We start from the raw sequence: 14,848 nt of genomic DNA, 5'->3' as shown, positions 1-14,848 counted from the left end.
TATGAAAAAATTTGAATTTCCGGTGGACTTATTATTTGTGATAAAGATTGAAAAACTTGTAAGGAATCTTGTATTAAATTTTTTATGAATTTCTAGCTTAAAATAATTTGTGAATTTTCGTGATTTTTACGTATTTTGTCAAAATTCAAACTTTGAATGCCTAGAAAAAGAAATTGTGACTATGAATTTCTTTTATTTTTCAACTGCTATTGTAACAATATGTTAAGAGCTTTGTATTAAATTTTTAAGCTTTTCTGCCTAACAAATAAATTTTTATCGATATTAATTTTAAAAAAACTAATAATGATCGAAAATTTCAAATGCCTATGAATAGTTCAACTTAAATCGAAATTTTTTGAAAATTGCATGGTGGATAGAATATATATATATAAACATTTGGTGAATATTTTATGTATCTATGGTAATTCGTTTTAAAGTTACATCAAAAACCAAAATCGATTTTGTCGAAAAATGGGTGTGCGTAAAATTTCCCGTTTTCCCCTTAATTTTTAGTTTGTTTTTCTCGGTTATTTAGAAAAGAATTTTTTACTTTTGACCCCTCAAAGTACCAACTAGATTCACTTTCTGATCGAACGAGGTTCTGAAGTCAAAAATCGAAGCATTTTTACTGCCCCAAAACGTGATGACAGGCACAAAAAAAAAAAAAAACGCACACATCATGGTAAAATCAATACATTCATCGCTCCGCTCAGAATCTAAAATGTATTATACACACAAAAAAATAATAATAAATATTAATTTGAATAAAAGACAGTTCTATCTGTTACGCCTTGTATATAACGATACCATGTGCAAGTGATAATTTACTTGTGTATATACAATATATATATATATATCTTAACCAAAAGGTAAAAACAAAAAAAAACTATTGGAATTTGTTGTGGATTATTGTGAACAAATTTTTGTGGTTAACCTTTAATCTGGGTCAAAGTTGTGAATTAATCGATATAATAGGTACACCTTGATTGTGTGACTAAAAAAAAAATGTGCTTATAAAGTATATAATATATACGATAACTTATATAATAATAATACTAAGCTTTTAAAAATAATAAATTATGAAAAAAAAGTTCATATTTCGTATAAGTAATTTTATCGATGGTTTCGACGTGGGTTGGATCATATTTACGATACAATTATATTATTAGAGGACATTTATTTCGATAGACGAGTATTTTTAATTAAACGCGTTTCACACTCGATTTGAAAAAAAAACACAAATTTTTTACATACATTTAATGTAGGTACCTAATTACATATTATGTTTCAAGAAAAATAATAGTAGGTACCTACATATTTTAAAAATATAACTATCAAAACAAATTAATTTAAAATTCAAATGATTATTAAAAATTGAGTGAAATAATGGCTTTGAAACATTTTTAGATTGTTCAACTCACCGTCCTGTTTGATTAATATCAATTAGATTTGGACGGTTAAAAAATTTATTCATTTATTCTATATATTAGATGCATAATGATGTCTAACTTGTAGAGTATTGTAGTTGGCAGAACGTAGAATTCATTAGACTTTAAAGGACATTAAACTAAATTAAAAACTGCTAAGTGACATAACTTTTAATAGCAGAAAATTTTTGTCAGATGAAAGTTTCGTTTTAAATTCGTCACCTTAATTTTTAAACAAAAAAAAACTTCTTTTTCCCTCTATTATTCAACGTTTATACTTGATAGTGAAATATAACCAGACAGTTTCTTCTTCTTTTTTTTTTTAAAAAAACATTACATTGTGTGCTATCTGCCACAAGAATATATACTACCGGGAAACTGCAACGGTTGCGTTTTCTAAATTGCTGTTTGCGACCTTTGACACCTTTTAATCGTATTCTCTCCCTCTCTTTTACAGGTGCCCTAGATACGTGGACAGTAAACATCATTCCTAAAAACTTGAGTAAAAATGGCAGGTATCAAAGCCAGTCCATTATGAAATGCATCACAAAACCGTTCGAACAAACGTTCCGTCTTCAGGTAATTAATTTTTCTATAATATTTTTCTTTTATTCTACGTAAATATTTAATATTTTAAATCCTATATACTTTTCTCAATATTTATAATATATATATATATAGGTACATTTACCGAGAAATCAGTTGTACGTGTCCCGAATAAGTCCAAAAACGCAGCTTAACAGCATTCTCAAGCAAGTATGTTTCGAAAAAAATCTTGATCCGGCCAAGTATACGTTAAGGAAACCAGGTATGTTTTCATTGCGTTTTATTTTTTATTATTATATAGTATATAGGTACGTTCAAAAAACACATAGGTATTCGAGTACATATTTCAAAACTTAAACCTCAGCAGTAACACCAATACAAACTTTGGTAGTTACTGATTTGCCACCTGTTAAAATATTAATTTAAAATTTCGTCTGCGAGTTTAACTAATTTTCGGATTGAAGCTAGAAACCAATATTATTTGTCATAATACGAGTATTATGACGTAATCGTAATCTAGTCAATTTATGGTTTATTGCATGGTGACCTTTTAGCGAATAGTTTTACCGATAACTGATTATAGCCCATAGGTAGTAATAGTGTGCCTGTACTGCAGTACACATCACGTAACGCAACATCAGTAATTACGACTGCATAAAATCATTATAATTGCAATTTAATGTTTATCGAAATATTTGTATTATTATTATATTAATAAACAGTTAATCAATCAGTCTTGTAATATATATTAATAATAGTGAATCATGAAATCATCTAATATTCTTATCATTTTTACTTTAAAGTTTTATCATCATAAAATAATTACAGAAATCTATAGCTATAATTATATAGGATAAACAGTATTTACTATACAGGTAGGTGCGTACCTATATGAACCAGAACCACTGTAGGATATTAAATATTAATAATGTGTGCATAATAAGTGGACATGGAAATTAACATAAAATGAGTAGGTCGTCACAGCCTCTGAAATATTTATAACTTCATGTTGACACACCTAACATGTCACAAATATTGTAACACATTTGTACGCTATAGTTATTGAGGCTATATGTTGTGTACAAGTTTTAAAATATTAGTTTAATATTATATTCAAAATTTCAATACTTTTCTTATATTTGATATATAAAATACAACACCGGAGTTTAGAATTTACTGCATTTATGTTAATACATTTTTTTTTTTTCATGTGTGTCAACTACTGAATACACAAATGTTTTTGCTATGAATAAGAAAATCGTACGATTAACGAAACAATTTATATTTAAATAAATTTAATTAGATTTTTATCTGTATATCGTGTATGGTAATCAGACTGTACTTGTATGTAAACCATTTCCCCATAAAATCAAATCAATTTTTTTACGTTTTGCAATATTCGAACACTCAGAGAAAACTGTTTCCGCATTACTTTCCACAAATCTTCTGTGTTTGGGTTACTATTATTGAACGCCATTGAGATTCTATTTGACGCGCACAAAATTACTTCTTTAACATATATAATATATTTGCACCCGAATTCCACGCATTGCGTTGTCAAGTACTGTTATCTTATCTTTCAATGTTAACTCGTAAAAATAATTAAGCGGAGGCACCATTTTTTGTAACACACAGTGTCACGAATGACAACTAACAATTCACATTATTATTATTTCGTATTGTTTTTTTTAGACAAATTGAACGAGCCCTTGGACTTGAGTAAAACATTAGTCGAGTACAAAATACAACAATTGTCTCTGGTGTTGAATACAAATAGAGCTCTCATCGGTGGTCTATCTTCAGATGACATCATGTCCCGGACACCCAAAAAATTTTCGGTAACGTAACACGAAATTACTTTAATTATTAATCAATACAATAATAAAAATATATTATTTGTATGCAATTAGTATATAATATCTAAATTAAAATTTCAAAATAGGTATTTACCTATAGTTGGTACTATAACTTGATGTGTTTTTTTATGATTTTAATTAAATATAACAACTTAGCTCTACCTAATTGTCTTTATAAAATGTTAAATATTTTGTTTAGTATTGAATATTTAATTACTTGTTATTATACCTACTAAATTCAAATAAATATATTCAAGTCTAGTATGTGTTGATGTTGAACAACTGAACAAGTGAATCTTGATAGTTTGATTTGAAATAATTCTATTTACATTTAAATATATGAATATGTTAACAGTGTGATGATAGTTTGAGTAGTGGTAGTTTGGGTGGTAGAAGTTTGAGTCCGACTAGATCAGATGAATCTTCAGACACCCCGCGTAGACATCCAATAATGGTCAAAGTATTGCCATCCAGGCCAGTCCGAAAAAGAAGACTAGCACCAAAACCACCATCGGTAAGACAAATTACACGTCAACTTAAATCTAATCATTTAATATATAGAAATAATAAAAAAAAAATGCAAAATAATAATTTCAGCAACAACGAAATGCTCAAGAACAAACAATAATTTCACATTCAAGAAATAGTTCTGATAGTAGTGGATACCATGAATCTTCAGTCCTTAGTGATGCTGTTGATTGCAGGTGAAATAAAAAATATACAAATTATTTAATATTAATTACAACATTTCTTAAAATGCGTAAATTTTTAAAAACTATTCAAATGAATATAATTATATAGTTACTATACTATCTATATACTATGTATTCGTTTTAATTTTTTCCTTTTTGTCACGAGCAGTGTTGGAATGACGAGGTCTGGGAATTTTTCTACTACTAAAACGTCTGGCCCGACCATGTCGCGTTCAATGACCAATCTCCAAGCTTGCGGACAAAATCAGAACCAGTTTTCCGAAATGCCTTTTATGTCTAACAACATAGGTCAATCAAAACACTCCGTATCTACTACATCACTCATATCTATTCAAAGTGAGTACAAAACCATTTGTTTTCACCGTGAATAATTTAGAAATTAGTATTTAGAATTTAAACATTTCACAATATGGTTTTAAATAATAAACATGAATACAGTATTAAAAATTAATACATTTACAATGTCGTGTGTGTTTTTTAATACTCGCCTAACTGTCATTAAAGTAAATCATAAGTTCATGAATAATATTTTTGTATTTTTAGGTCGTAAAAAGAAAGCTGCACCCCTACCACCACTAGCCAATAAACCCAAACTTGCACCACCACAAGAAGAATCTGAAAGCGAACCGGAAACACAGAGAAAATCGCAAACACTGCCTGTTACTACAAAACTGTATATAGCAGATCCACAACAAAAATCAAAAACTGTTTCCAGAATAGAACTGAATAATAATTTAGTTGAACCTAATCTATCCCCAGCAACATCCTCGTTGTCGTCACTTAGTCGATCCGATGTAGATAGAGGTATGTTACCCAAAACACCTACTGTCCTAAAATATTCCAAAATGCCCTTAAGCTTTTTATCTAGTGAACCAACTCATAAATATAAATCCACAGTAACACAAAACAATGTAGATAATAACACAGTTTGTAGTAGTCAATACAAAACTGAGTCTTGGAATAAATTTTTAGAACATCTGAATGATGTTTTAGCTTGTAAAAATGAAGAATATGTTTAATAGTTTAATACCCCTTGCAACTGTAATACTATGTATATAATATTATTATTCTTTACACGATTGTATATCCTGGCTTGCTTGGCTTAACTATGTATATTAAAACCCTATCTAGATTTGACTGAACCCACATCTCCCACATCCTCGATTGTAATAGGTTGTAAATACTTATCCAAATCGGAAGTGAAATCGAAAAGGCCAGCGCCTAAACCACCTATACGATCTTCGACCATAAACCGACCACAGGCGTCCAGCAAACCTGGAGATTTGACAACAGTACCTCGATTATCTTCAGGTGCTTTACTAAACTTCTTCTTTCATTTTTCTATGCTTGATATGCTTATTTAAATTAAGGTGTCGGAATAAATTTAAATATTAAAGCCACGCATATAATTTAAATGTGGTGTGATACAGGTTCAACTGCCGACGAAGACGAATTGCGTATGGACGATGAAGAAATCGATCGTATATTCGGAGATGCAACTAGTGGTTACGATACACCGTCTATCGTTACCATTAAAGAAAACAACACAGAAGTTACAGATATTGAATGGGAATACAAATTGCCTGACCCTCCTTCGGCATTTAGAGATGACCAATCTCCTGCAATGACGATGTTCGATACAGTAACCATCGGCAACCTTAAAGATGTCGTCCTTCAGGAGGAACCTACTATTAATCCAGTTGAAGTGAAAGAGGATAAGATCACAGCTGAGGAGTCTGTAAAGAAAATAATTGGGGACGAATACCACTGTTTCCCTCAAGACTCGGGAATTGGATCAGATGATTCGTCGTTGCCATCCAGTTGTGAAGAAAAAATACACGCAGACGAAAAACCCATTAAAATTGTCGAACCAAAAGAATCTAAACTAAACAATTTTAAAATTGTGGCTTATGATGAAGATTGCTCTAGGCCCACAGAAATATTCTGTGATGATTCGGTTAAAACGTGGAAGACAACACAAATAGCTCGAGAATCAAATCCTGCATACAAAACGCAATCCACGAACTCTGTTAATAGACACAAGTCGTTCAGTATGGATAGAACTAACTTATCCGTAACAGTCAAACGAAGTACGTCACATATAAGTCTCTTGAGTGGTAATATAAAACCATCGAATCGATTGGCCAAACACTATATTGGACGAACTTATTCTTCTGAACGACTTAATTATGACGACAAGTCTCCAGTAAAAAGATCGTTTAGCGTAGACAACATAACAGAAGGTTAGTTAACAATTCCCATTTTTGTATATCTAAGTTTAAAATGGCTATTAGTTATTACTGGTTTTAATGTAGATGCGCTAGAAAATTGTCAAGACGACAACGACAGCGAAAACGATATAATACCAAAAAAAATTGAACCTACATTAGAACAATCTTCTCCCTTACACTCTCTTCAGGTATTATTTTAATTTCATTAATATTGTTAAATGTCAACAGAAACAACTAACTATTTTGTATTATGTTTCAGATATTAAAAACAATTCTCCCTCAAATTAAAGATCACAAAGAAAATACTAAAAATGATAATTTAAGGTAAAAAAAAATATATATATATTTTTTCTATGAGTGGTCAAAAACTCGGTGATTTTAGTAAACGAACCTCCTCAATACTTTAGAACCTGGAATTAATTATTTTCAATCAAATAATGTCATATGCAATTAAAAATTAACTAAATGCGGTTGTATACATTGTATTTATATTTAATGTACTTCATAAAAAAATAGTTTAAAAATTGCTTTTACGCAGGACATCAATACTGAACTATTCATAATTTGCCAATTTATTATAATAATTAAGAAACATTCAAATGATTAAAATTTTCAATAGATTCAAATATTAAATGCAATATTTTTCATACTACACTAACAATAACTTTATTAACAACAACAGTGTCAACGGGTTTTTTTCTTCTGTAAATTTGAATTATGAGAGATGTCATCATGTCAGCCCGCTATTTGTTTTTTCTGTCTGACGGCCTGACCCACGCAAAACATGTTCCAATGTGTATGCTAACACTTTAGGTAGGTATATGACTTATACTATGAGTATGTAAAATTAAATTTTAAAAATGCTCATGAATCGCAGAAAAGTTGAAATATTGTACTCAATGTTTGATAATAGATAGCTAACAACACATGAACACATTTCGCTGAATACAAATTTTCAATGTTACACGAAGGTATAGAGAGAGAGAAAACAAATCCTGCGCAGAAATCCGTTTAAATTCAATGTATTGATTCACTTCACATTAAATATGCACAAAATATGATTTAGCATGCAATACTCCTTCGAATATGCAAAATAACATTTGGTGTTTGAATTTGATGTGATATGAAACTATTGAAACATCGACGTGTGTTGAACCATGTGCATTCTGCACACAGTGCATACACTAAAACAAACATATCAACGCAACTCTAGTCTGTACTAATTATAATACACGTATTATGTATATTATGTTGTTGTTGTTATACTTTCATGATTTCATTGGTATTTATTAAAATGTAAGAAAAATTCAACAATAATTTCATATGATGAATATTTTTTTGTTTTAAAATAATTAGACATTATTCTATAATTTCTAAGTATTTTTCATAGATTTATCATTATTTCATGAGAACTATCGAGTCTAAGTTAACCATCGACATTTTTTTATACATGCTTCAACGATGCCGGATTTTGCGTTTGCCCATTAAATCCTATAATATCTTTATACAATGAGTAATACACAGTTAATCGATTTAGGTTATTTAAATTGATCTATTTAATATAATAATATTTACTTACGTATATAATACACACCATAATAATATTTTGCGTGTCTCAAATTCACTCATTTCCATTTCGATTATTTTTATAGTTTCGACGTTGTTTCCAATATTCCGAATACATCACTTTCGGAAACGATATCAGAAACAAACAACGGACGTCCGAACAACGAGAACGACGACCTCGAAACGAATGCGTCAACGCCAAAAGTAGAAGCAACGAAATCCGACGAACTGCAAGCGACCGTGGCTTTTCCTAAACCCATTAAGTGTCACGAAGTCATGTGTGAGCAGAAACCTGTGACCGCGGAGACACCAGCTACCGCGCAACACGTCCAATCCAAAAACAAACTCCACGTCGAGCCTGATGGTAAAATCGGCATGTCGGATGTGCAACGCGATTCCGGCCGTGACGACAAACCGGAAGCCCGAATACCTTCCGCAGTCGACAAGGACGAAAAGGTCGGCAAGAGGTATTTGTACACTGGTCCCCCGAAAATCAGTCTATCCACGTGGAACGAACGTCCCAAGAGACAGGTGAGCATCAAGACCGACCGGGACTACGTCATCGGCATCAGAGAGAGGTTACAGATGAGGGCCGGAAACGGTGCGGAACACGCGAACGGATCGTCGGACGAGTCGGGCCACTGCCAAGACAAGCCCGTGTCCAGGGTGCCGATAGTGAAGTCGGTCGAACTGAAGAAACCGTACGCCGAACAGCTGCAGACGGCTAGCCCGGTGTTGGCCCTGTCCGAAGCGATCAAAGCCCAAGCCAAACTCAGCAACGGTTACGGTTACCGCGGCGGTCGAGCGGTCTCGTTGACGGCGGGCGAACACGACGGCAGCGTGGTGTTGAGACCGTTGGAAAAGAAATCGTCCGCCGCCGACAGCAGCTCGTCGCCGTCGTCGTCGCACACATTTGGCAAACTGCAAATGGGCCGGTATAGAAAACCCAGGGAAATTTCAACGAACATCGATCCCAGGGAAAATCTGCTCGAGTCGATCAGATCGTTCGGAGGCCGAGACAACCTGAGGAAAATCAGGGCATAGTATATACTGTATTCAAAACAGACTATTATTATCGTCCACTAGACGCACTAACATATTTTTACTCGATTATTGTTATCAGATACGTGATGGTTCGAAATCGTAATGATATATATATATATATTATTACAACCGCATTATCGGCCCTAGTGTAGGTAGTAGATGGTTTTGTTCGTTTCGCATTTGAACCTCGAAAACGAATACAATATTACGGTCAATTATTTTTAAAGGTTTCCGCCTGTTGTATAACCTGCTGTGATGGCTCATATTATTATCATCGTTTGAACTATAAATTAGCGACGCAGCTCTTTTAACACGGCATGTCCGAATGCAAATATAAGACTTTAAATATTTATCATCCACTCGTGCGATTTGCTCTCGTTCCTTGATTTTTATATAAAAATAATTTTCTGATCAAAATCACGAAACCAAAATGCGTATACCGTTCTGATTATTGCGATTCGTTTATTGAATCCGTCAATTTTCTTTAGTTGGAGATCGCCGAATTTAAATTGAAAATTTCCTCATTATAAACTACATGGCGCTCAACAAAACTTTTCGTTTGCAATCACAGTCCTGTTTTCTGTGTTTCTGTTGTGATTGAAACACTGACTAACACCTTCTGATGCTCATTATAGGTGTAATACCTTTTTTTTTTTTATAATTTAGATGTCCTATTTATTAATTTTTATTTTGTGTTTAAACAAAGTCATAGGCTCGATAACGATATTAAAGTCATACCACCAGAACCAAATATTTGTGACAATTCGCATTTTCATTATGTATTTTACTCATTTGCTCAATATTTCTAAAGTTTTAGAGATGGTTTAAAATTACTAATTTTGGAGTTGTTTTCGTTAGCCAAAATTATATTTTAAATACTATTATATTTTACGTACCTACGTTATTATTGCAAATTATTCACTATAATAGTCGTTTTTAAATAGATTATTATTGTTACGACCTTTAGGAGCCAATATAATAGTGGACAGTGGTCATTGTTATTTATATTATATGTAGTATGTATTTTTTTTTTTTTTACGTATTTGTTTAACAGAATACACTTTAATACATTATTTATACTGATACTAATACAAATATTGGAATTTAATTAAAGGGAATATATTAAAACACCCAAAGTTTATAGACTAAATATTATGTATATTTTTATTATTATTTTATGTTTGATTGTTTTGTGTTATGTAAATAAAATAATGTACACCTGTTATAATGTTATTGTTTGGGAAATTGTAACCATAATAATAATGGCATAGTAATGAACGACTATGAATATTATAACAATATAATATTTTAGAAAATGCTCTGTCTTAAATATTGGTGAAAACCTAATTGCGTACAAAACCCGGCCATTTTAAATCTATTCAGTTGAATGGTTTAATTATACTTATGTGTGTATGGTTATATTATAGTAAAATATAAAAGGCACATAACAAACTTATATTCAAAGTAAAACTGCAAAAAACCAATTATTTATCAATATTTTATATTAATGAAAATAATAGGTGTATATTTTAATAAATACTTAATATCATAAAAAAAAAAAAATAGATTTACATTGACATAGATCTACGTATATCTAAAAATAATAAATTCTACAGAATATTTTTAATATATTTATTGGTTCAATAATTTAAAATTATTAAAACGTTATTTAATCATACCAGCTTTAAAACTGAATTTAAATTTCATTCCAGAGTACAAATTTATACATGACGAGTAAATGTATTAGCTACACGCATAAAATAATTTAATTCTATTCGAAAGAGTTAAATCAAATTATTTTTAACCTATATTTTCGTTTAATGTTTCAAAATGTCAATTTTAAATTTTCATCAAACTAAAATAGGATTAAAAAAACAAAAAGGTTGTTTTCTGAATATTAAATGTTTATCTTAAATATTACCTGTCATTTTTGAAAAATATTTTTTATAATCGTAATAGTCTGATCGCAGTGACTTGGGAATAAAATAAATGTTTCGTTTGTTTGATTTTAGAGTAATATTGTTATTTTTTAAATTGTTTAAATGATTTATTATGATACAAAACGATGTACCAATAACACATGGTTTAAAATGTAGTACTTAACAATCAATCTTGTCGACCGCCACCTACTTTTTCGGAGTAAGAACGTGTTTGAACTTTTTTTTTTTAAAAAAAAACAATAATTTGTAGATCACACACTCTCGTCTGTATAGCTCACAATAAAATTTAAATATTACATTATATCATCAAAAATAATGCAATCGACCTATTCCATATAAAATGTTGGTTAATGGGTACATCCAATATTGTAGAATATGAAATATAGCGTATCTTGCTATTGTGAGTGACGTGTGTAGGTAACGTGCAACTTTATATTATTATAGTGGGTAGTTATGCATTTGTTTTCAGTTTACCAAAAAAATATTATGAATCTCAGTACCCACGCAAAAACAAAACGAATCATCATCCTACTTCCTACTATAATATAAATTTCTTTTATAGCGCGAACAATAGACTAGGGTTCTAAAAACGTTTTGACTTGTTATAAATTATATAATTGTCTCGGCGTAGAATTATCGACATTAATTGTGAAAATAATAAAATCTCTTAGGAGCCTAGTTAAGTAGTTTGTTATTTTTCAAAACTGTTCAGATATTATACTTGGGTGATATTTAATCCATACATATACGTATATTTCAACCATGATTAATTTAATCTAAATTCTTCTTCTTTTCCTTCGCCTTCTATCCCAACACTATTTGGGATCGGCCACCCGGGTCCTCAATTCCACTTACTACGATCCTTAGTATCCTGCACACAAACACCAGTCGTCCTCATAACGCGCTCTATAACTTGAAACCATTCAACCTTTTTCGGTCTCCCTCGTTCTCCATCCACACTCGTGTTCTCTATCACTGAAACTGCCTTGGTTTTTTCTCTTCTTAAAACATGTCCTGGTCATCTCGACCTATTCTCACGCGATTTGTCAACTATTGGAGCCACTCCTATACACTCGTATCTTATTCTGTCCTCTATCGTCACTCTACGCACATCCACCTTAAAATTCTCATCTATGCAACACTCATTTTCCTCTCCATCGTTTTATCAATAGCCAAACATTCCGATCTATGATCTAATCTAAATTAAATATAACATTAACTATCGCATGTGTCAAAGGCAAACGTAGAGTAAGATTTACACAAGAACATGCGGACACGTGCGATTGACCCCAATACTTTAGGTTACGGTAACCTGGTTACCCTTAATCAGTGGTGTATTTAGTGGGTTCAACCCCCCCGGAAATAAATTTCTATATACGCCACTGTCCATAATGGTACTCACATTTTACATTTTAAATTAACATTATTTTTAGAAATAATATAAGCACTTACCTAAATTTTTTATTAATTTAAAATCTTCATTAAAATAATTGTTTTTCCATCGGATCGTCTTCAAACTTAATGTTCAATAGACCAGTAATGATTATTTAATCATCCAACTTTGTGCCTGCACTCGAAAAACATAAATAATGGCCGTGGCATAGTTTTCAAGTAAAGGCATCGATGGTAGACACACGATTTTTCGGGATTTTCACGTCGCCTCCACGCCCGCTGAAAGTTTTTATTTAAGTGCTTAAAATCTTTGTTGAAATATAACACTGTATAGGTGCATCTACATGTTTTAAACTGTATTCAATTTTAAATTTACTTTTTTACTTTCCTCAATAAAAGTTAAACCCTTAAATCACCCACACGTTATACCTACCAAAATTACAATATAATGTTATTTATTATTGTCATTAATCATGTATATTATATAAAATGTAGCTGTGTTAGAACCAAAACAAATTTTGTTGTTCTGGTTTTATGCAAATGGTTTTTTCACCACCCTCTGGAAAAAATATTTTTTTACAATACCTTTTCATTTGGATTCGTCCTTAATTATACATGATTAAACTTTTACTTTCATACACAAAAAATTAAAAATATGAAGAATTAGCTAGAATTTTTTTTAAATTTCCCTCGAGTAAATCTCGATGCATGCCTCCCAGTAAGGAAATTAAAGAGTCCTTTAACCAAATATTTGGATTTTTGAAAAAATAACCTCTCAACTGAAATACTATTTAAATTGGACATTATTAGGTTTTAGTGATGTTATAATATGACGTATATTAATATAAATTATAAAAATACCCATATTGTGGGATGAGTATGAGGGCATTCACATTGCACGAACGCACCGAGCCATACTTAGTTGGGTATTTATTTTTATCGATAGAATTTGTCTCGAAATGTATAGAAAAAACAATTCAAAATATGTAATGTCTATAAATAACTTAAAATTATTCAAAATATTATGGAAATTGTATTAGGTACCTATAGAAAATTATAAAATAAACATTAATTACTCGTAGTATAAATTCAAGTATCTACAGTTATACGTTTTTGAATTGCAACTAAATCTGAAAAATATATTGAAGAAAATAAATAAGTGTTATTTAATACTCAATGTCAAAAAAAAAATGTACACTACGTTTTAAAATCACTCCATTCACAATCTAAAATTTTATTAATTTTTTTTCCCCCGTTAGAACCGACAGCAGAGGAGGATCTGTTTGCACAATACTACTCCTAAAATTTCATTAATTAGACTTATTAGCATGGTATTAAAATAAATATATATAATATATGGTACAAAATGAAAATTTTTGATCAATATTGTTTTTCTGATACTTAGTGATGAGACAAACATTCAATTATAATATTCCCTGGTTATTTAAATAGTTATTATGATTGAATATAATTTTAAGCCTGTATTTTATACTTGATCTAACCAACACAAATATGTTCAAACCAGTCCAACTATGTTAAAATTAGAAGTATTAATTTAGTATCGGAGGCTGATTTCGTTATTTAATGTTTGTAATTTTTTTATTTATTATCATTATTATAATCATTTTGTAGTATTTAAATTTATATTGTCAGGCTATCATAGTCACTAACAAATAGCTAATCAAATATTACAGTCGATAACTCGAAGTTGAAGCGGGATAAAAATTCCCTTCGAGATATCTAACTGATTAATAGGAGGAGAATTTTCTTGGCGATTGAAAAAAAAAATTCGAGTTGTCAAGTTTTTCTAGTTATCGCGACTCGGCTGTAATAATAAAAAAAATAATAAAACTATTTTAAAGTGCAGCTTACATTTAACAGAGTTTAAGTAATGCTAAATCCTTGGGCATTTCGCAATCTGTCTCTTGTACTTCATTACAGGATCGGCTAGTTACTGTCAATTGTCATAATCAATATTAAATTGTATAATCTAATAAATTATAATTTTTTGTCCCTCTTGAATCTTCAAATATATCTGAAAAATAAAAATGTTTATTAAAACCCCTTTTAAAATACGCATAGGCAATAAGATATGCAGTTTTGAGGTTACCCGCCTTATCAAAATTGAGCGGT

General features: G+C 30.7%; 1 protein-coding gene across 4 annotated transcripts in view; it reads left to right on the top strand.

Moving 5' to 3' along the window:
* LOC107166366 (uncharacterized) overlaps nucleotides 1-10,700 on the top strand; it is a 102,947-nt gene extending 92,247 nt beyond the window's left edge. For 3 of the 4 annotated variants that reach the window (XM_089228654.1, XM_089228656.1, XM_089228655.1), the window contains 12 exons: nucleotides 1,885-2,006; nucleotides 2,109-2,235; nucleotides 3,666-3,811; nucleotides 4,185-4,343; nucleotides 4,427-4,533; nucleotides 4,691-4,878; nucleotides 5,086-5,346; nucleotides 5,674-5,853; nucleotides 5,973-6,785; nucleotides 6,858-6,961; nucleotides 7,033-7,097; nucleotides 8,426-10,700. In XM_089228654.1, the coding sequence (XP_089084780.1) occupies nucleotides 1,885-2,006; nucleotides 2,109-2,235; nucleotides 3,666-3,811; nucleotides 4,185-4,343; nucleotides 4,427-4,533; nucleotides 4,691-4,878; nucleotides 5,086-5,346; nucleotides 5,674-5,853; nucleotides 5,973-6,785; nucleotides 6,858-6,961; nucleotides 7,033-7,097; nucleotides 8,426-9,383 (3,230 nt within the window). In that variant the 3' untranslated portion in view covers nucleotides 9,384-10,700. The remainder of the gene's footprint in view (nucleotides 1-1,884; nucleotides 2,007-2,108; nucleotides 2,236-3,665; nucleotides 3,812-4,184; nucleotides 4,344-4,426; nucleotides 4,534-4,690; nucleotides 4,879-5,085; nucleotides 5,347-5,673; nucleotides 5,854-5,972; nucleotides 6,786-6,857; nucleotides 6,962-7,032; nucleotides 7,098-8,425) is intronic. The other variant, XM_089228657.1, reaches the window with a different exon arrangement.
* The last annotated feature ends 4,148 nt before the right edge of the window (nucleotides 10,701-14,848 follow it).

Source organism: Diuraphis noxia, unplaced genomic scaffold (genome assembly GCF_037042655.1).
Source record: "Diuraphis noxia isolate RWA-SAM2 unplaced genomic scaffold, SU_Dnox_SAM2 contig0005, whole genome shotgun sequence".
NCBI lineage: Eukaryota > Metazoa > Arthropoda > Insecta > Hemiptera > Aphididae > Diuraphis > Diuraphis noxia.
This window is presented reverse-complemented; position numbering and strand designations above follow the sequence as displayed.